Source organism: Lepus europaeus, chromosome 3, assembly GCF_033115175.1.
Source record: "Lepus europaeus isolate LE1 chromosome 3, mLepTim1.pri, whole genome shotgun sequence".
NCBI classification, from domain to species: Eukaryota; Metazoa; Chordata; class Mammalia; order Lagomorpha; family Leporidae; genus Lepus; species Lepus europaeus.
In genome coordinates this window covers 42,895,569-42,919,380 of record NC_084829.1, presented here as the reverse complement: position 1 = coordinate 42,919,380, position 23,812 = coordinate 42,895,569, and the positions used below count along the sequence as shown (strand labels likewise).

The following is a 23,812-nucleotide window of genomic DNA, read 5'->3' as shown; positions in this document are numbered from 1 at the left end:
AAACAGAATAGGTTGGTCTTTCCGTTATTTCCTGAGATATATTATTCCTTTCTCTAATTAATTGATGTTTCAAAATTAATTTTAGTTTCTACTTTGGGTGATGAGTAGGTTCTGGAATTAGACAGTGGTGATGGTTGTGAATGAGACAATCTATTGTTGAGTCTAATAAAAACCATCCAGTTGCACACTTTAAATATGAAGGTGGAGGGGCTGGCGCCATGGCTCACTTGGTTAATCCTCCGCCTTGTGGTGCCGGCATCCCATATGGGCGCCGGGTTCTAGTCCTGGTTGCTCCTCTTCCTGTCCAGCTCTCTGCTGTGGCCCAGGAAGGCAGTGGAGGATGGCCCAAGTGCTTGGGCCCTGCACCCGCATGGGAGACCAGGAAGAAGCTCCTGGCTCCTGGCTTCGGGTTGGTGCAGCGCCGGCCCTAGCGGCCATTTGGGGGGTGAACCAATGGAAGGAAGACCTTTCTCTCTCTCTCACTGTCTACAACTCTACCTGTCAAATAAAAAAAAATGAAGGTGGAGATTTGGCAGAGTGGTTAAGGCTGCAACTTGGAACATGCACATGTTCAAGTCCCGGCTCCTCTTCTGACTTCAGCTTCCTGCTAACGTGTTCCCTATGAGGCAGCAGGTGATGGCTCAACTAACTGGGTCCCTGCTACCCACGCAGGAGTCCTGGACTGAGATCTGGGATGAAGACTTCAGCCCAGCCCAGCCCCACTGCTGCAGGCATTTGAAGAATGAACTACCAGATGAAAGGTCTCCCTCTCTCTCTGTCAGACTCTGTCTCTCTTTCTCTCTCACTGCTTTCCAAATAGAATGAAAATAAATAAATATTTAAAAAATTAAACTTGAATTTGAGATGTGCACCTGAGACGCCATTTCAGGGGCCTGTGTTGTGGCACAGTGGATTACGCTGTCAACCCTGTGATGCAAGCAGCCCATAAGAGTGCTGAGTTGGGGTCAGGCCGCTTATTTTTTTTTTTTTTAAAGATTTATTTTATTTATTTGAAAGGCACAATTATAGAGAGAGGGGGAGCGACAGAGAGATAGAAGGAGTTCTCCCATCTGCTGGTTCACTTCCCAAATGGCCACAATGGCCAGGACTGGGCCAGACCAAAGCCAGAAACCTGGAACTCCATCTGGGTCTCCCACAAGGGTGTCAGGGGCCCAAGCACTTGGGCCATCTTCCTCTGCTTTCTCAGGTGCATTAGGGAGCTGGATGCTGGTGTAGCAGGTGGTGGCTTTACCCGCTATGTCACAGTGCTGGCCCCTGCTTCACTTCTGATCCAGCTCCCTGCTAATGTCTCTGGGAAGGCAGTAGAAGATGGCCCAGATGCATGGGCCCCTGCACCCATGTGGGAGACCCAAATGGAGTTCCAGGTTCCTGGCTTTGGCCTGGCTCTACCCTGGTTGTGGTGGCCATTTGGGGAGTGAACCAGCAGATAGAAGAGCTCTCTTTCTCTCTGTCTCACCTTCTCTCTCTATAATTCTGCCTTTCAAATAAATATATCTTAAAAAAAAAAAAAAAAAAAAAAAGACACCACACCACTTCAGGGTGCCAGAGAGCTTGGGTTCAAGTCCTGGCTTTGCTCCTGACTCCAGCTTCCTGGTAATGCACACCCTGGGAGGCAGCAGGTGATGGCCCAAGTACTTGGGCCCCTGCCACCGACATGGGAGACACGGATTGCGTTTCTGGCTCCTGCTTCAGCCTGGCCAGTACTGTTTTGAGTAAGCCAGTGGATGGGCGATCTCTGTCTTTCAGAGAAAATAAATACATTTAAAATTAAATGTGAATTTTATGGTATGTTCATGATCCCTCTAAAACAGATTTTAACATTGCCATCAGCTAGTCTTGCCTATGTTGTGCTGAACGGTTCTCACTGCAGGTGCCTCCAGTCCACCTGCCGCACCTCTGGGTGGGTAAAAGGCAGGGGCGGCGTCAGTGTGGGGCCCACAGGGTCCTGGGCTGCGTCCCAACTCTGCCAACAACCCTGCAAACTTAGTAGGCAGTTATTTAACCAAAGTCCTGGTTTCTTCATTCATTAAATGAGAAAATAATAGTTCTGATAAAACGTGATTTACCAAGGAAAGCACAGCGGATGTTAGCTGCCGTTATTTGCAGCAAGTCTAAATATTTCTATAATCTGAACAGCTGTGCCTTTAAAAAAAATTTATTTATTCATTTGAAAGAGTTAGAGAGAGAGAGAGAGAGATCTTTCATTTGCTGGTTCACTCCTAAGTTGACTGCAACAGCCAGCACTGGGCCAGGCTGAAGCCAGGAGCCAGGAGCCTCATGTGGGTCTCCACATGGGCAGCAGGGGCCCAAACACTTGGGTCATCTTGCACTGCTTTTCCCTGGGCACCAGGAGGGAACAGGTGCCCATATGGGATGCTGGTGCCATAGGTGGAAGCTCCATCCGCTACACCACAGTGCCGGCCTCCATCTGTGCCCTGTAAATTACGTCTGATAACCTCATTCCCTGGACTCGTCCCCTGTGACAGTCGCTGTGACCCGTGGCGCTCTTGGCAGCACAAGTCTTTACCATGGCATCTTCGAGGAGCAGGAATCTGTACTTGTTAAGCATCGCTTGGGTCCTTTTTAGGAGCTGCGTGGCAACTGTTTCGAATTCATTGTCCACTTTAAAAAGAGACAGGATAAAAAGCAGTAAGAAAGTGTAAGTCACCCCCAGGCTTCTACTTCTTCCCACCGGGAAGCACTACTTCTCCATTATTCAAGCCTGGTGGATCTGTGGCCATTTTCTCTTCTTAGACTCCCTTTTTCCTTGGTTACACATCACGCTTCTTCACTGTTCCCCCCCACCGTCCACACAGCCCATTTTAACTTTAGTCAGGAGGACAACAACGTAATGCCTCTAACATCAGCTGTAAAACAGAACCATGTAACGGCCAGCAGCAACCATCAGCAGACAGAGCTGAGGCCGTCTGCGCCTGCTCCCACGTGCAGCAGCCAGGACAGGGACGTGAACTGCCGGGGACAGGCAGCACAGTTCAATGTCAAGGTGCACTGCCTCCTGTCCGCCAATCTGTCCACAAACACTCTGATATCTAGGTGTCCCCTTCCCAGAATATCGAGATGGATAAGCCACAATCCTAAACACAGACGGGGACACCGGGAACACCGGGGACAGGCTGGGTCTGTGATGCAGCCCCTCTACCGGCTCTTGCAGAGGGTGGGCGCCTGGCGTCAGAGGGTCCCCTGAAGTCAGAGCCGTGGTTACCTTTCGTCAGGTCTTCCTCCGTGGGCATGGAGCCCTGGCACACGTGGTAGGAGAGCAGCCTCTGCACCGCATCGCTTAACGATCGGAACTGACTTTTGTCGGGAGTCACAGCGTGGGCTTGGTCCCTCTGTAACTGCTGCAGAATGCTTTGAAAGAGAAATGGCCAACGTCACTGTCCAGCCGTGGCAGGTGTCAAATCTAATCATGGCGGTCATCTACATGCAAAGAGGCTAGGAAATACAAGGGGTCTGCAAAAAAGTTTGTGGGAAGGGGAATCAAAAGATCAGTTTGTTTGGGTGTACAGACTCGGAAGTCATGCACACTCATTCAGGAACGTCCTAACTCACAGCCCAGGAGATCTGTTCTCCTATTTTGAGTACCGTCGTGAGCTGAGTGTGCGCTCTACCCATCTCCACAAGGCGCTCACATGGACTCGGCTGGCTGACCACTGGCCATGTACATTTCATGCAAATGTTTCTGTTCTAAACACGGGAGTTTATCAGAGACCCCTTGGAGGTAGAAAGTCAAGGAGCTGTTTTTCACAAGAGCACAGACAGGAGGCTCAAACCACAGCTGATGGATGTGGGGTTCTAAGGAAAAAGAGCTCTAGGGAAAATGCTCACGGCACACTTTACAGCAGGCTAACACATGCATGATTGAGACCCGACTTTCGCCGTGTTTTTTCCTGCAGTCTGGGGACCTAGAGCGACAGTCAAAGCCCATGTGTCACTGTGGGAACTCACCAGGCTCCTTTCGTTAGCTGCTTGGCAGCGGGCCTTTTCTGTCCTCCCGAATGACCGTCCACCTGGAGACAAAGCACACCTCTGAGCACCCCTCTCACGGACAAAGCAGAACACGACCTCACACAAGCATATCTGTGGTCGCACGACATTTCAGATGTTCCAAACCACCTCTCCCAGAATATTCCTTTTTTAAAGTTTCTGTTTTATCTTGATTTGTTTGGAATGCAGAGTAGCAAAGACTCAAGAGGGACACAGACAGACCTTCCATCCACTGTTCACTCCCCAAACGCCTGCAAGCCGGAGCTGGGCCAGGCGGAAGCCAGGAACCTAGACCTCCCTCCAGGTCTCCCATGTGGATGGCAGGGACCCAAGTACGTGGGCCATCTTCTGCTGCCTCCCAGGGTGCTAGCAGGAAGCTGGACTGGAGTGGAGGCAGGACTGATTTGATCCAGACACTCTCTTACAGGGCGTGGGTGCCCCAGGAGGCAGCTCAACTCACTGCACCACGATGCCCCTCCACCCCACAGGCACATTCTAAGACTGCAAAACGTGCCTGCTAAAACAGAATACAAGCAAGGATGCAGATTCCACGTAGCGAAACTGTGCATCACGACTACAGAAAGCTGTCCCACCAGTTCCTTGGACGGCCCCAGTTTGTGCTCCAAGGCTGAATCCTTAACTCCTACAAACGCATCGCTGTATTTCCGAAGGAATGTATCCGTGGGTTCCAGCTCCACAAACATCTGAATGCTGGGTAGATGCTACTGAATCCATTTTCTTAATGGTAAATAAGAGGGCGAATATTGTTCAGCACCTGTTACAAACAGTCCAAGTGCGGTCTAATAGGGCATACCTTACACGGGGTTGAGGTGACACACGTGCCTTAGGGCAGAGCCCGAGAACTAAACAGATCCCTCATGACGTCTGCCAGGAAAGTCTAGACTGTGCAAGGCCTCATTAAACTATTAACTGGTGGGTGTGAAGGAGAAGAGATGAAGGCATTAGTAAACTGAAAACAAAACAAAACAAATTCCTTCTTTTCTATTTTATTTTTTAGAAAGATTTATTTACTTATTTGAAAGGCAGAGCAACAGGCAGAAATGGGCAGTGAGATCTTTCATCTACTGGTTCATCCCCTACATGCCTGAAACAGATGGGCTGGGGCTGGGGCTGGGGCTGGGCTAGGTGGAAGCCAGGAGCCCAGAACTCCATCCAAATCTCCCATGTGGATGACAGGGAACCAGGCACCTGAGTCAGCACCTGCTACCTCCCAGGAGCACTTGCAGGAAGCTGGACTGGGAGCAGGGTAAGTGGCGGCTTAACCTCCTGGCCAGGACGGCCTCTCCTTCCTCTTTGCATTAGTGGTTTGATATGCTTTGAGGTTCTGAAGCTAAACTGGGTCAAAAGACCTTAGGGACTGTCTACTCCTTATGTTCCTGGCTGCTACCACAGGAAAACAAACCTCTCAGCACAACCAGGAAGAACAAATCCCTCCTTGAAATGACAACATGCAATACCATTCCACAGGGAACTGTGTGTTTGGAGGGCCTGGCCAGTGCTGGCTGCGGGCACTGTATTCACCCGACCGTGAGGGAGTGACGGCTTAATGGAGCATTGTAAATATGTCAGAAATACCCTGGGCACGCGTCCTAGGAACATAAACCAAACAAGGCGAGCCCCACTGGCTGAGTCTTCAGTGAGCGCACGTCCGTGGGCGCAGAGGCCCCACGGCGAGCACAAAGCCGATGACTGCGGACAGGAGGAGAGGACGGCAAAGCTTCTACCTGCACAGCCGGCGGGCCAGGAGGTGATCCGACTACTTTTTCCTGCCGTGGTTGTGCAGTTCCAGAATCCTGTCCTATTAGAATTAATACATACGACACACTCAACAGAGGCAGTGACCCAGGCCCGGGGCGCGGCCCCTCTGCCTGCAGCCCCCTGCACACCCTGAAAGGGGCTTCCTTCTCAGGAAGGCGAGCAGGGGAGCACATTTCTCCACAAGCCCTGGAGGCGAGGTGAGGGCAATTAAAACCTCTTTGGGTAATAAATAGAACCAAGGAGCTGACTAATTAAATGATAATAAAAAGAAGCTGCAAGAGCTACAGTTTCAAATTATCCCTAGGCTGAGAATGAGACCTCAAGCCAGTCTTCTATCAATGCTGATGGACCCCAAAACGCAACTTCAGGGCACTGCCTGAGAGTGTGCGAGCTTTGTCTCTCTTTCGGGCCGACTCAACAGCCCTAGGAGAACCGGAACACGGACCTGCCCTGCTTTCACTGGGGGTGGGCTGGGGGCGGGGTGGGGGGTCGGATATAAAGCCGCAGCAGGTGATTACAGGTCACATGGGCCATGCAGTTCTAGATTTCTCTGTTTCTGAAAAGCATATTTTTGTCACAAAATGTAACCAGAAGCACTTCTTCCTTTTGTGGTAGCATCTCGCAACGGATGGTCTCGTCCCGCCGCTGCAAGATGGCATCTTATTTGGGTGGAAAGGGTATGGACAAGACCAAGGAGCAGGGTGGAGGTGAGATTAAGTCAGAAAGATCCCACGTGGGGCGAGGGAGGCGAGAGGAGGCTCCTCTGGTGCTGGTGCTGGTGCTGGGAGGGCAGTGCCCCACGGAGGAGAGCTTACTACAAAGGCTCCCGACCTGGCGGTGCATCTGCGCCCGCCCCAGGCCGTCTGCGGACATGGGGGGATTCTGATTTAAACTTTTTTTCTGAGCCTGTGAAACATATCACCAATACGGAAAAATTAATGTCATTACCGAAAGCGTTAACACTCAAAACGCCAGCCACGCCTCTTAATGCCTACCTGGCATCCCCTACAGGCTAGACCACAAAACGGAGTTCTAACGCCTGCTTCTCTTATCGCAAGTGATCTCTGCTGGGGGCAGCGGGGACACCTGACTCTTGGCTTGCTCCGGGAAGGCTGCGTCTATGCTGCTCAGATGCAAGGCGGGGACTCAGCTTCTAGCCCAAACTGTTTCTACCCCCATCTCTTAGACCTCACGCCTCGGCAAGCACGATCCTAACTACCAGCTCCCGACCGTGCCCGCTCAGGGCCCGTGGCCAACTCCAGATCGGCGGCCAGCACAGTAGGTTTCCTCTCTGCCAGCCGGTGTGTCTCTAGTTTGTGTTATGTCAGCATGAGGTGGCCACGAAACGGCAAATGTAAAGCCAATTAGATTTTAGCTAGGGTGAATATAATTAGAACAATTACTCTGATGGTTAAACTGTGCGTTGCTTTTCTATAAAAGGGGAAGACAGGGGCCGGCGCTGTGGTGTAGTGGGTAAAGCTGCCGACTACAGTGCCATCATCCCATACTGGTGCCGGTTCAAGACCTGGCTGCTCCATTTCTGATCTAGCTCTCTGCTGTGGCCTGGGAAAGCAGCAGCAGATGACCCCAGTGCTTGGGCCCTGCACCCACGTGGGAGACCCGGAAGAAGCTCCTGGCTCCTGGCTTTGGATCCGCCCAGCTCCAGCCATTACAACGATTTGGGGAGTGAACCAGCAGATGAAAGACCTCTCTCTCTCTCTTTCTCTCTCTGCCTCTCTGTAACTCTGCCTTTCAAATAAATAAATAAATCTTAAAAAAAAAAAAAAAAAAAGAAGATGACGACAAACCAGATGGCATCTAAGCACCAACAAGTTCCTTTTAGCTTTAAGGAAAAAAGTCTGCTGTCTCCATAGTGCTTTGGAAGTACAATGACACAGAGCTTTTAAATGACCCTCAATTTTTAATCCTCTCAGCTCTTACCACTTCATAGTACAGCGAATTTTCAGTTTTTTTTTTCTTTTTCAACTTACAATGGGTTTATCCATATTTAATATAGTATTTCTCACCATGGGGATGTTGATCAGCTAATTAATATGCTTTAAAGTTTTTATTTCTACATTAAATATCTCTCCATTTCAATACTAGAGATATTGAACACATTTTTCAAATTTTTATTCCCCAGAGATAAGAGTTTAATATTTGGCTGACTATTTGATACCTAAGTACTATCTGAGTATTCACTGGGAGAAGAAACATGAATCTAATAAAAATACGGAGAAAACACTCCTCAACAATCCTGTGATTATAACTCAACAGTGGTTGAAGTAGCACCTTGACAGTAGGGACTCCATTTTGGAGAACCTGAGACTCCATTCTGGGAAGGTGCCCCCCCACACCGTGAGACTCTAAAACAGTTGAACAATAGCAGTCCACTACATCACACTTGGCAGGGCACAGAAACCCCCTAGCATGATCGCTCAAGCTTGGAAGTGGATAGGCTGCACCTGGGTTAATGATAAAACTGATTTGTCTATGTCCTACATATGATTAAAACCAATACCTGGATTAATGTCAAGATTATAATTGGAATTGTTAAGATTGTAACTGGTATTGTTAAGATTATAATTGATACTAGTTTCGCATAGGTTTTAGGTCGGCTTGACCCCGGTAACCATGTATTCCTCCCTGTTCCTAGCAACCATGAATTCCCCTCCCAATTTTGCGGTTTTTGCCTTTATAAACCCTGTTGCTTTGGGCTTCAGGGTTGAGAGTTCTTTAGGGCATGAGCCCACTCTCCACCGCCAGCGATAAAGAACCATCACATTTGATCAATGTGTGGAGCTCTTTTGTTTGCACGCTCAGGTACAACATGGTGACTTCCTAGCGTTCCAGGCCAGAGTCTCCTTCTTCCTATTTCATGTGCTTTGTGAATTCTGCAACTCTGAAACAGTACTGAGTCAAATATCAGCCTTCTTACCACGTTGGGCCTTTTTCTAACCAGCAACTAGAAATTCCAGGGTCCATTTTTTTCAGAGAAAAATTATCAATTCATTCCCATTTTGTGGGAAACAACTAAGAATGTGAAACCACCCTGTTAACTTTTTAGGAACTTTTGGACGCCAAGGCTCCGGGTTAGCCCCAGTAGCACAAGGTTTTCAGGGCAAAGCCTGACCGGGGAGCCCCTTTAAAGTCGCCCCGCCCACTTCCCACACAAGCGCAAATGCCCGCAAGGCTGAGAACACTCAAGACAGCTGGTGTCTCCGGCTTCTACGGCTTCAGCAACAGCCCCAGCAAAGATGGAGAAACGAGGACCAGGAGTAACTGTGCTGAAATCGAGGTCTGGTTGTTAGGATCTTGAAGGCCGAAGATGGCCCAGGTGCTTGAGTCCCCGTCTGCTGCCTCTCTGGGTGCACACTGGCAGGAAGCTGGAAGTGGACGGCCCTGGACCCAGGCACTCCCATGGGGCTGTCTCAGTGGCATCTCGACTGCTCTGCCAAGTGGCCGCCCCTGGATCCACTATTCTAGTCAGGGACTGTGACACCCTCTATGAGGATGGGTAGAGCGCGCAGCTGGCAAACCACAGGGCTAGAGCTGGACTCAGCTTGAAGTAACTGACATCTGTAGGCTGCTGCGTCCGACAAGAGCCGCTCGCTCAGCCTTCGGAAGCTCTTATGGAACATTCAGCAAAGGAGACCACATTCTGGGCCATCAGGTTCACATGAACACAATTAAAAGAACAGAAACCACGCACTGTTCTCGGACTGCAAAGGAATTAAAATAGAAATTTATAACAAAGCATAAAAATCCCCAAACATGGAAAGATTAGGCAACACAGTTCTAAATGACACATGAGTCAAAGGAGACATCTTGAGAGAAATCTAAGTAAAAACACAACCTACTGGGGAAGGCATTTGGTGCCGTGGTTAAGACGCTGCCTTGAGACGCCTGCCTCCCATGTCACAGTGCCTGGGTTCAAGTCCTGGCTCCTCGCCGGATTTCAGATTCCTGCTAATGTGCACCCCGTAGACAGCAGGTGATGGCTCAGGGAGCTGTATTCCTGCCACCCATGTGGGAGAACTGGAGAGGGTTCCAGGCTCCTAGCATTGGCCTAGCTCAGTCCTGGCTGTTGTATGCATTTCGGAGTGAACCAGCAGATGGGAGACTTCTCTCTGACCATCTCCCTGTTTTCTGTCTCTCTGCCTTTTAAATAAGAGAAATTTTTAAAAATAAAATATAACATCAAAATCTGTGAGATATAAAAAAAAAGAAGTGCTGGGGGAGAATTCATAGCAATCAATTCATGTATTAGAAAAGAAAGATGGCTCAGGGAGTTAAGCTACGGCTTGGGACACCTGCAGCTCATGTTGGAGTGTCTGACTTGAATCTTGGCTGCTCCATTTCGGATCCAGCTTCCTGCTAATGCACCTTGGAGGCAGCAGATGATGGCTCAAGTGCTTGGGCCCCTGCCACCTGTATAAGAGACCCAGATGGAGTTCCTGGCTCCTGGTTTCAGCCTAGCCCAGCTCTGGCTATTGTGGCCATTAGGAGATTTGGAGAGTGAATAAAGGGATGGAAGATCTCTCTCTCTTTCTCTCTCTCTCTCTCTGCCTTTCAAATAAATAAATCTTTAAAAAAAGTAAGAGGACAATAAGAGAAAATTATGAACAATGCTGCCTACAAATTTGACGACCTAGGTCAAATGGACTGAGTCCTTGAATAATACAATCTGTCAAAATCTATACAACGAAGAAATAGACTATTTGAATGGTCTTACAGTCATTACAAATTGAATCAATAATAACCTTCCCAAACCGAAAGCATCAGGCCTAGATGGGGTCTCAGGCAAGTTCCACGAAGAAATCAGATCACTTCCCTACAATCTCTTCCAGAAGGTAGAAGCAAAAGGATACTTCCTAACTCATTCTGTGAGGCTGGCAGTACCCCAATATTCAAACCACACAAGGATATTACCAGAAACTATAGCCTAATATCTCTCATTGACACAGATGCAAAAACCTCCAACGAAATATAGGCAAATCAAAGCCGATAGTATATAAAAAGATTTATATACTTCCCCATGACCAGGAGATTTTATGACAAGTAGGCAAGGCTGGTACAACACTCAAAAATCAATTAATGTACCCTATCACATCAACAGATCAACAAAGAAAAATCACATTACACAGAAAAAGTATTTTACAATATACAACAACCATTCATGAAAAAAGCTTTTAGCAGACTAACTAGAGGGGAATTTGCTGAATTTGATAAACAGTATCCACTGGGGGGGGGGGGAACCACAACCAATTAACATAATAATTAACTGGGAGAAACTTGAAGCTCTCCCATTAAGATTAGGAACAAGAAAAGGGCATCCTCTTTTGCTACTGCATTTCAACATTATATAGTCTTAGCTACTGCAGTAAGAGATCAGTCACTGTCACACATCAGTGGGACCCCTGCATCCCATATCAGTGAGCCTGGTTATCTTAGCTCCTGCGTTTCCTATTCCGGCTTCCTGCTAGCACACACCCTGAGGAGCAGCAGGTGATGGCTCAAGCACTTGCATCCCGGCCAATCACATGGGAGACCTGGATTGAGTTCTGGACTCCTGGCTTTGTCCAAGCCCATCCCCAGCTGTTGCAGAAATTTGAGGAGTGAACCAATGGTTGGAAGATCTTTCTCTCTCTGCCATTCAAAAAAAAAAAAATAAAATAAAAAAAATAAATAAATAAATAAAACTTTTTAAAAAGAATTCATGGACAAATGGAATTAAAAGATAAAAACAAAACAAAAATATAAACTTGAATAAAAATAAAGAAATCACAAAGTGTATTATCCTCCAGAGGGAAGTTAAGAGCTAAAGTCCAGTGTTACAGCTCAGCAGGTTAAATAACGCCAGCACCCTATACTGGGGTGCTGGTTTGAGTCCCTGCTGCTCTGCCTCCAATCCAGCTTCCTGCTAATGCACATCCTGGGAGGCAGCAGGTGGTGGCCCAAACACCTGGGCTGTCTTCCGCTGCTCTCCCAGGTGCATTAGTAGGGAACTGGATAGGAAACAGAGCAGCAGGGACTTGAACCGGCACTCAGATGGGATGCGGCGATGCAAGCAGCTGTTTAAGCCACTGTGTAACACTGGCCCCTCTGTGGTTTGAGAGAGCTATCCAGCTGATTCTGATGAATTGATAATCTGCAAACCACTGCACTTGTTAGTCATGGTTAAATGCTTGACTTGGAATCATACAGAGATGATCTGGGGTGGTCATTTTGGTCCAGGAGAACAGTGAGAGAGAACAAGGCTGAAGTGAGAGGTCATGTAATAAAGAAGCCAGAGAGCAGCAGGGAGCCTGACTGCTGACCTTCCTAAGGGGCTGCCCTCCACCCATGGACTTAGGCTCATTTGCAAAATACATGAAAAAAGCTGCTCAGGCTGTGCCCCTGACCGCTGCAGCCTGAAGTACTCTGACAAGACACGTGGGTGTCTCCCACGCCCACAGCACCATGGGAACCACAGAGAAGGGAGCCGAAAGACACCCAGCACAGTCCTTATCTGAGGTTTACATCCAGAGAACACACAGGCCTACAGAAACATGACAGGGGCTGGCGCTGTGGCGTAGCAGGTAAAGCCGCCACCTTTAGTGCTGACATCCCATATGGGTGCCAGTTTGAGACCCGGCTGCTCCGCTTCCGATCCAGCTCTCTGCTATGGCCCGGGAAAGCAGTGGAAGATGGCCCAAGTGCTTGGGGCCCTGCACCTGCATGGGAGACCCAGAAGAAGCTCCTGGCCCCTGGTTTTGGATTGGCGAAGCTCCGGCTATTGTGGCCAATTGGGGAGTGAACCAGTGGATGCAAGACTCTCTCTCTCTCTCTCTCTGCTTCTCCTTTTCTGTGTAACTCTTTCAAATAAATAAATAAATCTTAAAAAAAAAAAAAAAAAAAAAAAAAGCTGGTCTCAGTCACTCCCTTGACCCCACAGATCCTCACGGCTACCAGCACACCAGTCACTGTCTGTGGTCACTGTGGTACTTCCCACGGTCTCCCCTGTCTACTGCAATGTGCCTTCTGCACCCATCATCCCACAGACACCAGTCTGGCCAAGGTCACCAGCAGCCTCCTACTTGCTATATCTCCCAGGGCCACGCAGCCCTCCCCTCTGCCGCCTGCCTGGCAGCCCTCGCTTCCGCGGTCCCTCGCCTCCTGTCGCCTCCCGTCTGCGACGTTCTCTTTCTCCGCCTCCAAGACGCGGAGTCCTGCAGGCCTTACTCTTCCTCTCCACATGCCCACCGTGGACTCCTGTGCCTGGCCCGCCGCCTACCTGCTGAGACACTGAGGCCTCTCCCAGCTGCCTGGTCTTCTCTATTTACACAATCTCCGGGATCCACTTCACTCGCCCCTCTGCGTCAGTTACAACCCAAGTGCTCATCCATGGATCCCGCTTCAGCCCCTATTTCTAAATCTCAGCATATATAAGGGGGTCTTGAAAAAGTTCATAAGAAGTGACAATTAAGAGAAAAATATGCACGGATTTCAAAAAATGGTTTGCACCAAAATAAACTTATCTTCTAATTTTCCCATGCACGCTTGTACTGCTGTTTGTCGTACAACAGCTTGGTTGGTCTACAAGTAACTCAGACTTGACAAACGTATCCTACGTTAAACTCAGTGCTTCTCTTCACATGGGAATCCCTCCCCACATCTCTATCTCTGGCTTATTCCTTATTCCTCCTCTGTGGCCAGGCAACCACAAGTTCTACCTAGCCCGGTCGTCTCAAGGCTTGCACGTGTCACCATCCCTGCTCCCAGCACACCGGCGTGGGCCTGCACTGCGTCCCGCTTAGGCCATCGCACTGGCTCCCAGCATGCCATCCTGCTCACGCTGGCATCTGAACATCTTCCTCGACAACACCAGTCTCTTCTCTCTGGGGGCTTTGCGCCTGCTTTTTCCACTCCCTGGAACGTTCTTCACCCAGAGCCCCTCTGCCAGGATAACTGTGCTTCTCCCTCACCAGATCTCAACTCGGAAGACAAAGCTCAGTGAGAACTCCCCATCCCATTGCATCTGGGTTACAAGCTGCTTCTTCCAGTCTGGTACTCTCAAAACACTCTGGTTCCTCCCAGGTTACTGGCTTTGGAAATAAAATAAAATACCACATGGCAGGGCAAGCCCTGGGGTGCAGTGAGTTAAGCCACGGCTTGAGACACTCACACCCCACTCAGAGTGCCAGTCACTCTGCTTCTGATGCAGCTTCTTGCTAATGTGCATCCCAGGAGGCCGCAGATGATGGCCCAAGAACTTGAGTTCCTGACACCCATGTAGGAGACCGGGCTGGAGTTCCAGGCTCACTCCTCGCTTCAGCCTAGTCCAGTGTTGGCTGTTGCAGGCAATTAGGGGGTGAACCAGTGGATCTTTCTCTTTCTGTTTCACAAATAAAAATAAATAAATATGGGAAAAAACCCTCCTTGGTGACTGCAGGCTTCCACCCAAGGATAGACAGTCATGTCCCTGGGACTGCCACGTGGTAGGTACCCATGCTACTGAATGAGTGACTCAATGAAGAAAACCTTCAGCACAGTGAAGTGGTTAGACAAAGGTCTTCAAAAAGTTCATGAAAAATGCATATTATGAAAAAGTATGCATGTCTTTCAAATTTGCACCAAAATAAGCTTATCTTCTTCATTCTTTTAAAATTCATTTATTATTTGAAAGGCAGAGAGAGAGACCTCCCATTTATTGCTTCATTTCCCAAATATCCCCAAGACCCAAGCTGGGTCAGGATGAAGCCAGCACCTGGATCTTAATCCAGGTTTCCCACCTGGGTAGCAGGGACCCGGCTGCTGGAGCCATCACTCGCTGCCCGCCAGGGTGCGCACGGGTGGGAAGCTAGAACTGAGTGGCAGAGCCGGGACTTGAAGCCAGGCACTCTGACATGGGGTGTGGGCACCCCGACTTGTATTCAAACCATAAGGCCAAATCCCCACCCCTAGACTTATCTTTTCCATTTTCCCATGAGCTTCCTGAAGTCCTCTTGTGTACCGAGTGGACAGGCAGAGAAGGATTGGGGAGGGGCTGCACAGGTTTTGTTCTGGGGTCGCTAGGTGGGCCCTGAAGGAGGGGAAGCATTTGGACAGGATGGGAGAGGACATCACTGAACACCACTAGAGAAGGCCCGGACTCACAACGCATCCAGCCCACGCAGGGCCAGACGGGGACCCCCCGCAGCGCCAGGATGGGCTTCTCCCTGGGGGAGCCTGACTGCCCCCGCAGGACTTTGTACTTTCTCCTGTAAGCGTGGGAAGTCACAGATGATTTGGTTTAGGTCGGCGAGCAAATGTTTTCAGAGGATTAATGTGGTGGAAACCTGCCTTTAAGAGAGGCTGCAGGCAGATTAATCACTGAGGCGATGGCTCCAGTTGTGTAATTAGGAGGCACTCCGTGGGAACGGGCTGCGGAAATCATCCACCCCAGTGCGTCTCCATCCTGGCTGCACTTTAACGTCACCTGGGGAGCTTTTGAAAAACGCTGATGTCTACAGCTCTCTCTCCAGAGCGTTTAAATCGGAATTTATGGGGGTGAGGTCTAGGCATCAATATTTTTAAAAAGCTCCCCAGGTGGTTCTAATTGCACAGCTAGAGTTCCTCATTTTAAAGAGGAGAAAGATAGGGCTCAGAGAGCTTAGATGAAACCACGCACCTGCAGCTCTGCCTGCTGATCCAACGCTTGTATCTCCATTATAACTCAGTCCGTCTTAAAGTCTATCTTAGGGCATGGATGCAGAAAAGGAGAGACGTGGGAAGCAACAGAACAGAAAGAGCTGGCAAGTAAAGTTGCCTTTACAAGCAATTTGTCCACACTCCGAACCTCCACTTCCTCTTCTGAGAAATGGGATAATAATGCTATTATAGCCCAAAGGCAGGGATTAGAAATATTGTCAGGGCCAGCATTGTGACACGGCAGGTTAAGATGCTCTTGCACACTGACATCCCATATTGGAGCTGGTTCAAGTCCTGGCTGCTCCACTTCCGATCCAGCTCTCGGCTAATGTGCCTGGGAAAGCCACAGAGGATGGGCCCCTGCCTCCCACATGGGAGATACAGATGGAATTCTGGGTTCCTGGCTTTGGCTCAGACCTGGCTTTTGCAGCTCTCTGTGGAGTGACACAGTGGATGGAACATCTCTCTCTCTCTCTCTCTCTCTCTCTCTCTCTCTCTCCCTTTGCTGTTGCTCTGCCTTTCAAATAAATAAATAAACAAATCTTAAAGTATACATGTGTACAACCCATGGCACCGTCCCGTTGTTAATAATACAATTAATATTTTATTATTAGAAAGAATATGAGATATTTAAAAACTATTTATTTGAAAGGCAGAGTTACAGAGAGAGAGAGGACAGAAAGAGAGATCTTTCATCTGCTGGCTCACTTCCCAAATGGCTGCAATGGCCAGGGCTGGGCCAGGCTGAAGCCAGGAGCCTGGAGCTTCATCCAGGTCTCCCATGTGGGTGGCAGGGGCCCAAGCACTTAGGCTACCTTCTGCTGCCTTCCCAGGCACATTAGCAGAGAGCTGGCTAGGAAGTGGAGCAGCAGGGACTCAAATTGGCACTCATATGGGGTTATAAGCAGGAGCTTAACCCACTGCACCACAACGCTGGCCCCAACATGTGACATTTTCAAATTAGATTTTAGAGGATTTGGTAACATTAAAGGTATAGAAGGAGGAGAAAATAGGGAATGCAGGTTTTGAAGCCTGGATGTCTGAAAATACAACAGTTCTACAGTGAAACAGACAGGCTGAGCTGGAGGGGACGGGACCTGGGGGCCTCAGGGCGGGGCTGAAGCCCGCAGTGGGGACTCTCGATCACTCATGCACGCACCCCAAGCACAGGAGGTGGTCCAGACACACAGGCTCTGCCGCAACCAAGGGATTCTAAATCTACTAAATCTTCTGAGAGCTAAGGACATCTGGACCTCTTGTTTCACAGCCTAAACTCACATAAGTCACCTGTTTTAAATCACTGGCTTTAGGATTTTAATCCATTTATAGGATTGGCACTGTGGTGTCGTAGGTTAAGGCTCGCCTGCAGCACTGGCATCCCATATGGGCGCTGGTTTGTGTCCCAGCTGCTCTTTTTCGGATCCAGCTCTCTGCTATGGCCTGGGAAACGCAGCGCAAGATGGCCCAAGTGCTTGGGCCCCTGCACCCACATGGGAGACCCAGAACAAGCTCCTGGCTTTGGTCTGACCCAGCTCTGGTCATTGTGGCCCTTTGGGGAGTGAACCAGCAGATGGAAGATTTCTCTGTCTCTCCCTCTCTCTGTAACTCTGCCTTTGGAATAAATAAAATGTATCTTTAAAAAAAATCCATTAATTAGAAAGCGTAAGTCCTCTAAATTATTCTGCGTTAGGAGATCTGTGCTCAGGAGGTTCTTTGGAGAACGGCTGATCCTAGGTCTGAGGCAGGGCCATCTGCAGGCAAGCCTACACTACCCCGAGGCACAAAGCGAGGCGCGCTCCGGGGAGGTGGGGACGCCCGCTCGGACAGGTCTCCGCTGACCCAACATGGGACAGTGGGAGCATCGAAAATATTACAGATGAGCTGATAGCTCTGGATTAGTTTCAAAATAACTCTGTGCAGGACAAGAGTTGATGAAAAAGGAGCCCTGAGCTGGGAGGTACTGAAGCTGCCGGGTATGGGGCTCACTATACTGATTGGTTAACTTTGTTCATGCTTAAAATCCCCCATAATAAAGGTTTTTTTTTTTTTTTTTTTTTTGTTTTTTTTTTGACAGGCAGAGTGGACAGTGAGAGAGAGAGACAGAGAGAAAGGTCTTCTTTTGCCGTTGGTTCACCCTCCAATGGCCACCGCGGTTGGCATGCTGTGGCTGGCGCACCGCGCTGATCCGATGGCAGGAGCCAGGTGCTTCTCCTGATCTCCCATGAGGTGCAGGGCCCAAGCACTTGGGCCATCCTCCGCTGCACTCCCGGGCCACAGCAGAGAGCTGGCCTGGAAGAGGGGCAACCGGGACAGAATCTGGCGCCCCGACCGGGACTAGAACCCGGTGTGCCGGCGCCGCAAGGCGGAGGATTAGCCTAGTGAGCTGCGGCACCGGCCATAATAAAGTTTTTAAAAATGAATACAGGCGTGGGAGCTTGGTGCAGTGGTTAAGTCGCCACTTTGGATACCTACATCACTTACTAGGCTCCCTGGTTCGGGTCCCAGGCTACTGCATTTCCTATTCCAGCTCCCTGCTAATGAGCACCCTGGGAGGCAGAAGGCGACAGCCCAAGTACTTGGCTTCCTGCCACCCACATTGGATGGATGAATTCCTGGCTCATGGCTTCAGCTTGGACCAGCCCTAGCTGTTGTGAGCATTTGGGAAATGAACCAGTGGATGGAAGACCTCTCTGTCTATGTCTCTCTGCATATCAAATAAACATTTAAAAAAGAATGTGGGGTAGGGGGGCGGAGGGGGCTGGGGAGGCCCTCTGTGAGGCAGCATTGCAAGGCCGGCATCACGTATGGGTGCTAATGTGCCTGGGTAAAGCAGAGGAAGATACTCTCTGTGCTCGGGCCCTGGCCGCCCATGTAGGAGACACGGATGAGGCTCCTGGCTCTTCCCTGGCCCAGTACTGGCCATTGTGGCCACTTGGAGAGGGAGCTAGTGGATAAAAGATATCTCTCTCTCTAACTCTGACTTTCAAATAAATAATAAATAAATATTTGTTTAAAAAAGAATTGTAGCACAGCAGGTTAAGCTACCGCCTACGATGCCAGCATCCCACATGAGCTCTGACTCCAGTCCCAGCCGCTCTGCTTCTGATCCAGCTTCCTGCTTCTGTGCCTGGGAAGGCAGCAGACGGCCCAAATCCTTGGGTCCCTGCCAGCCACATGGGAGACCTGATGGAATTTCTGGTTCCTGGCTTTGGTCTGGCTCGACCTTGGCTGTCATGGCCATGTAGGGAGTCAATCAGTGGATGAAAGATTTCTCTCTCAGGGCCAGTGCTGTGGCATAGCAGGTTAAAGCACTGGCCTGAAACGCTGGCATCCCATGTGGGTGCCGGTTCTAGTCCCGGCTGCTCCTCTTCTGATCCAGCTCTCTGCTATAGCCTGGGAAAGCAGTGGAAGATGGCCCAAGTCCTTGGGCCCCTGTACCCATGTGAAAGACCCAGAAGAAGCTCCTGGCTCCTGGCTTCGGATCAGTACAGCTCCGGCCGTTGTGGCCAATTGGGGAGTGAACCAGCGGATGGAAGACCTCTCTCTCTCTCTGCCTCTCCTCTCTGTGTGTAACTCTTTCAAATAAATTAAAAAAAAAAAGATTTCTCTGTCTCTTGTGCTCTCTCTGCAACTCCTCTGCCTTTCAAATAAATAAATAAATGTTTAAAAAAAAAAAGTGCATGGGGCCAGCATCGTGGCACAGCAAGCTAAGCCTCCGCTTGCACTCTGGATCCCATATTGGAATGCCAGTTCAAGTCCTGGCTGCTCCACTTCTGGGTCAGCTCCCTGCTAATTTGCCAAGGAGGGCAGCAGAAGATGGCCCAAGTACTTGGGTCCCTACCACCCATGTGGGAGACCAGAATAGAGTTCCTGGCTCCTTGCTACTGCCACAGTCCTGGATGTTGTGGCCATTTTGGGAGTGAACGAGCAGATGAAAGATCTCTCCTTTTTGTCTCTCCCTCTTTCACTCTTTAAAATAAATAATAAATCTTTAAAAAATAAAAAATAAATGCAAAAGTCCTTAAAAAAGATGAGTTCATAGGCTAAAAAAAGTTGGGTGAGAAAAAGGAAAAAAGCTTTCTTTATGAAAAAAATCCCTGCCAATACACGTGCACAGGATAATCCGATTAGAAAATCACCATTCTGCAGCTGCCGGTTTCAGACGTTCAAGTGAGGGTCAGCAGAGGCTCCCAAACCACCACCAGGCTGAGACACGGGCCAGGCCCGAGTTCTCAGAGCCCTGGAGACCAGTTCCTCTCCACTAAGGAAATGAAGAACGTGTGAGCACCTTGGGGACAAACCTGGCAGAGGCCAACTGATCCGGCGCTCACGCTCAGCACCCCCAATAATGGGACCATGTGATAGTATGCGCTTTGCTCAAAGCGTTTAGTCTGATAGGGTTTATTTATTTATTTTTATTTTTTTTTTATTTTTTGACAGGCAGAGTGGACATGAGAGAGAGAGAGACAGAGAGAAAGGTCTTCCTTTACCATTGGTTCACCCTCCAATGGCCGCTGTGGCCGGTGCACTGCGCTGATCCGAAGGCAGGAGCCAGGTGCTTCTCCTGGTCTCCCATGGGATGCAGGACCCAAGCACTTGGGCCATCCTCCACTGCCTTCCTGGGCCACAGCAGAGAGCTGGCCTGGAAGAGGGGCAACCGGGACAGAATCCGGCGCCCTGACCGGGACTAGAACCCAGTGTGCCGGCGCCGCAGGCGGAGGATTAGCCTAGTGAGCCGCGGCACCGGCCCTGATAGGGTTTAATAATGAGGAAACAATTCCGGGTCGAGGGTCACTCTACAAGACCATCCATCGGGACTGCTATGGACTAGAGACGTGACAGGTAAACAAAAGCTGTGCCCTCTGACTGGAGTTGACCGTGAAGAACTGCTGTAAAGGACACGAGTGGGCCAACGGGAAGGAATGTGACATAATTCTGTGGTACTCCTGTTAGAGTTCTCGGGTGTGACGGGGACATTGTGGTTGTGCAGAAGAACAAAGAAGGTTCTTGTTCTTAGGAGACACCCATGGAAGTTCTAGGGGTAAAGAGTCATGATGTTGGCAAAGTACTCACAGGTGCGGTAGAGAAAAGCGTGTGTGTGTACACACATGGACACTTGGCACAGATAAAGCAAAGACGCAGCACAGAGATGGCTGGCGGTGCCGGGGAATGGGCTCGCTGAACTCCTCAGCTTCTCTGTGGGGCCAAAGTTTCCCCGGTGCAAGAGGCGGGGTGGCGGCTTCAGTCCCCACCACAGGAAGCTGGTGACGCTGGTCCTCCATAAGCAAGGGGGCGGCTGGGGGACAGCAGGGAGACCTTGGGCCATTGTACAACCTTTCTATGCCACTGGGCTTTCTGAACCAAGTGAATGCATTATGTATACTGACAACAAATACTATTTACATTTAAAAATGTAAATCTTCCATAATATTAACCCTTTATTGTATCAAAACTTGCTGAATCCTATTTCTCTAACAGACAAATGCCAAGGGCCTCTCTCTGATAAAGGTATTTTTGTTCATTACTGGCCTCCCATATGGGCACTAGTTTGAGTCCCAGCTGCTCTACTTCCAATGCAGCTCCCTACTATTGGCCTGGGGAAGCACTTGGGCCCCTGCCACACATGTGGGAGACCTGGAAGAAGCTCCTGGTTCCTGGCTTTGGCCTGGCCCAGCCCTGGTTTAGCCCAGATCATTGTGACCATTTGGAGAATGAAACAGCAGACAGAAGATCTCTCTCTCTCTCTGTCTCTCCTTATCTCTCTCTGTAACGCTGCCTCTCAAATAAATAAATAAATACATAAGTAAATAAATGTTAAAGTTGAGAAAGCTGCCATATTAGAAAAAAAAGAAAGTAACTAGGTTTTTGTCACCCATGAACCTGGATTGAGCTTCCAGTTCCTGGCTTTGGCCTGGTCCAGTCCAGCAGGCTGTGCCGGTAATGTGCAGAGTGAACCAGCAGATAGGAGTTTGTGTGCTCACCTTTTATCTCCCTCTCAAAAAAGGGGGTGGGGGGGCAGGGAAGTCATAAAAAATTACTTTGATGCTGCCAGTGTAGGCTTCTTGCTACTTTGGAAACTCCGGAACTTAGGGACGGAAGGGTTGTTTGTTTCCACATCACAGCATTGCTTATTATACAGTCAAAAGAAACAATCAAATAAAAAGCTGTGCATTATTAATTATAATAAAGTACATCAATACATAGTGATATAAAATGATCCTCAGGCTATCAAATTCAGTGAGTGTCTATGCGTTGCAGAAGTAAGTTTACAGGGGGACTTCAAAAAGTTTGTGGATGGAGCCAGCATCCTGGCATAGCAGGTTAGGCCCATTTGGGCACTCGTTCAAGTCCCAACTGCTCCACTTCCGATCCAGTTCCCTGCTAATGCGCCTGGGAAAGCAGTGGAAGATGGCCCAAGTGGTTGGGTTCCTGCACTGATGTGGGAGACTTAGAGGAAGTTCCTGGCTCCTGGCTTCACACTGGCCCAGACCTGGCCGTTGTGGCCACTTGGGAAGTGAACTAGCAGATGGAAGATCTCTCTCTCCATCTCTCCCTCTCTCTGTAATTCTGCCTTTCAAACAAATAAAATAATCTTTAAAAAAAAAAAAAGTTTGTGGAAAAACAGAATTAAAAGGTAAGTTGAGTTTGGTGCCAAATTTAAAATTCCATGCACGGTTTTATTGTATTACGCATTTTCTACATACTTTTGGAAGACCTCTTGTGCACGCGTGCTCCATGTTGGCATATGTCGAGATCATCTTTGGGGTGACAGAAAGAACTTAGCAGCAGTGGGGCCTCTGGGAGGAAACTCGGGGACTAGGAGGCAGACTTTTGCCTCTGATCTATTTTGGAACTGCTTTACATTTTTGCCCGTGGCATGTCTTACTTATTGCTAAGAAATGCATAAATGTGCTTTGATAAATGCTGTCCTGGCACCACCTCTTCTGTGAGGGGCAAGTCTGAATGGTGAGAAGGAAGTGGGAATAACCTGTAATAATTCTGCCACCCAGAGAACTGCTGTCAGCGTTATACACTAGACCCCCTTATCCACAGGGGTGTGTTCCAGACCCCCGTGGATGCCTGAAACCAGACAGTACCAGACCTTATAGTCTATACTTTTTCTTGTACAGACACATCTATGATAAAGCTTAATTTATAAATTAGGCATAATAAGAGATTTCCTAAAATTTTTTTTTGAAAATTTTTAAAAAAATTATTATTTGTTGGAAAAGCTGAGTTACAGAGAGAGTAGGAGAGGCAAAGAGATCTTCCATCTGGTGGTTCACTCCCCAAATGGCCTCAGTGCCCAGGGCTGGGCCAGGCTGAAGCTAGGAGCCTGGAGCTTCTTCGAGTCTCCCACATGGGTGCAGGGGCCCAACCACTTGAGCCATTTTCCACTGCTTTCTGAGGCACATTAGCAGGGAACTGGATTGGAAGTGGAGCAGCTGGGCCTTGAACTGGCTCCCATATGCTACGTCATCATCATAGGCAGAGGCTTAACCTGCTATGCCACAACGCAGGCCCTGCTATTGGAAGAGATTATCAACAACACATAACATCGTATCCCTCATCAGAGTGTCTGGGTTTGATGCACATCTTCAGCTCCTTCAGCCAGAAGACCCAGGAAGGCAGCAGCAATGGCCTAGGTGCTAATAAAACATAATAATGGCAACAATACACCATACTAAGCGGCCAGCATTGCCACTGTTGTGTTTTGAGGTCATTATAGAGTTAAGAGTTACTTGAACACAAGCACTGTGACACAGCAACAGTTGATCTGATAATCAAGATGGATACTAAGTGACTAGCAGGTGGACAGCATATACAGACTGGATACAAAGGACAAAAGGATCAGTCACACACTGGGCAATGTGCACAACGGGATGAGGTTTCCTCAGGCTACTCAGAATGGTGTGCCATTGAAAACCTATGAGGCCGGCACCGTGGCTTAACAGGCTAATCCTCCACCTGCGGCGCCGGCACACCGGGTTCTAGTCCCGGTTGGGGCGCCGGATTCTATCCCGGTTGCCCCTCTTCCAGGCCAGCTCTCTGCTGTGGCCCGGGAAGGCAGTGGAGGATGGCCCAAGTGCTTGGGCCCTGCACCTCAGGGGAGACCAGGAGAAGCACCTGGCTCCTGGCTTCAGATCAGTGCGATGCGCCGGCTGCAGAGGCCATTGGAGGGTGAACCAACGGCAAAAAGGAAGACCTTTCTCTCTGTCTCTCTCTCTCTCACTATCCACTCTACCTGTCCAAAAAAAAAAAAAAAAAAAAAAAAAAAAAAAAAAGAAAGAAAAGAAAAGAAAAGAAAACCTATGAACTCCCTCTAGAAATTGTC

General features: G+C 49.2%; 1 protein-coding gene across 2 annotated transcripts in view; it reads right to left on the bottom strand.

Annotated features, from left to right (window-relative positions):
* Positions 1-23,812, bottom strand: part of BICRAL (BICRA like chromatin remodeling complex associated protein) — an 82,829-nt gene that overhangs the window by 9,414 nt on the left and 49,603 nt on the right. For both annotated transcript variants that reach the window (XM_062186132.1, XM_062186133.1), the window contains exons 6-8: positions 3,988-4,049; positions 3,245-3,390; positions 2,549-2,643 (exon numbers count right to left, since the gene is read on the bottom strand). In XM_062186132.1, the coding sequence (XP_062042116.1) occupies positions 2,549-2,643; positions 3,245-3,390; positions 3,988-4,049 (303 nt within the window). The remainder of the gene's footprint in view (positions 1-2,548; positions 2,644-3,244; positions 3,391-3,987; positions 4,050-23,812) is intronic.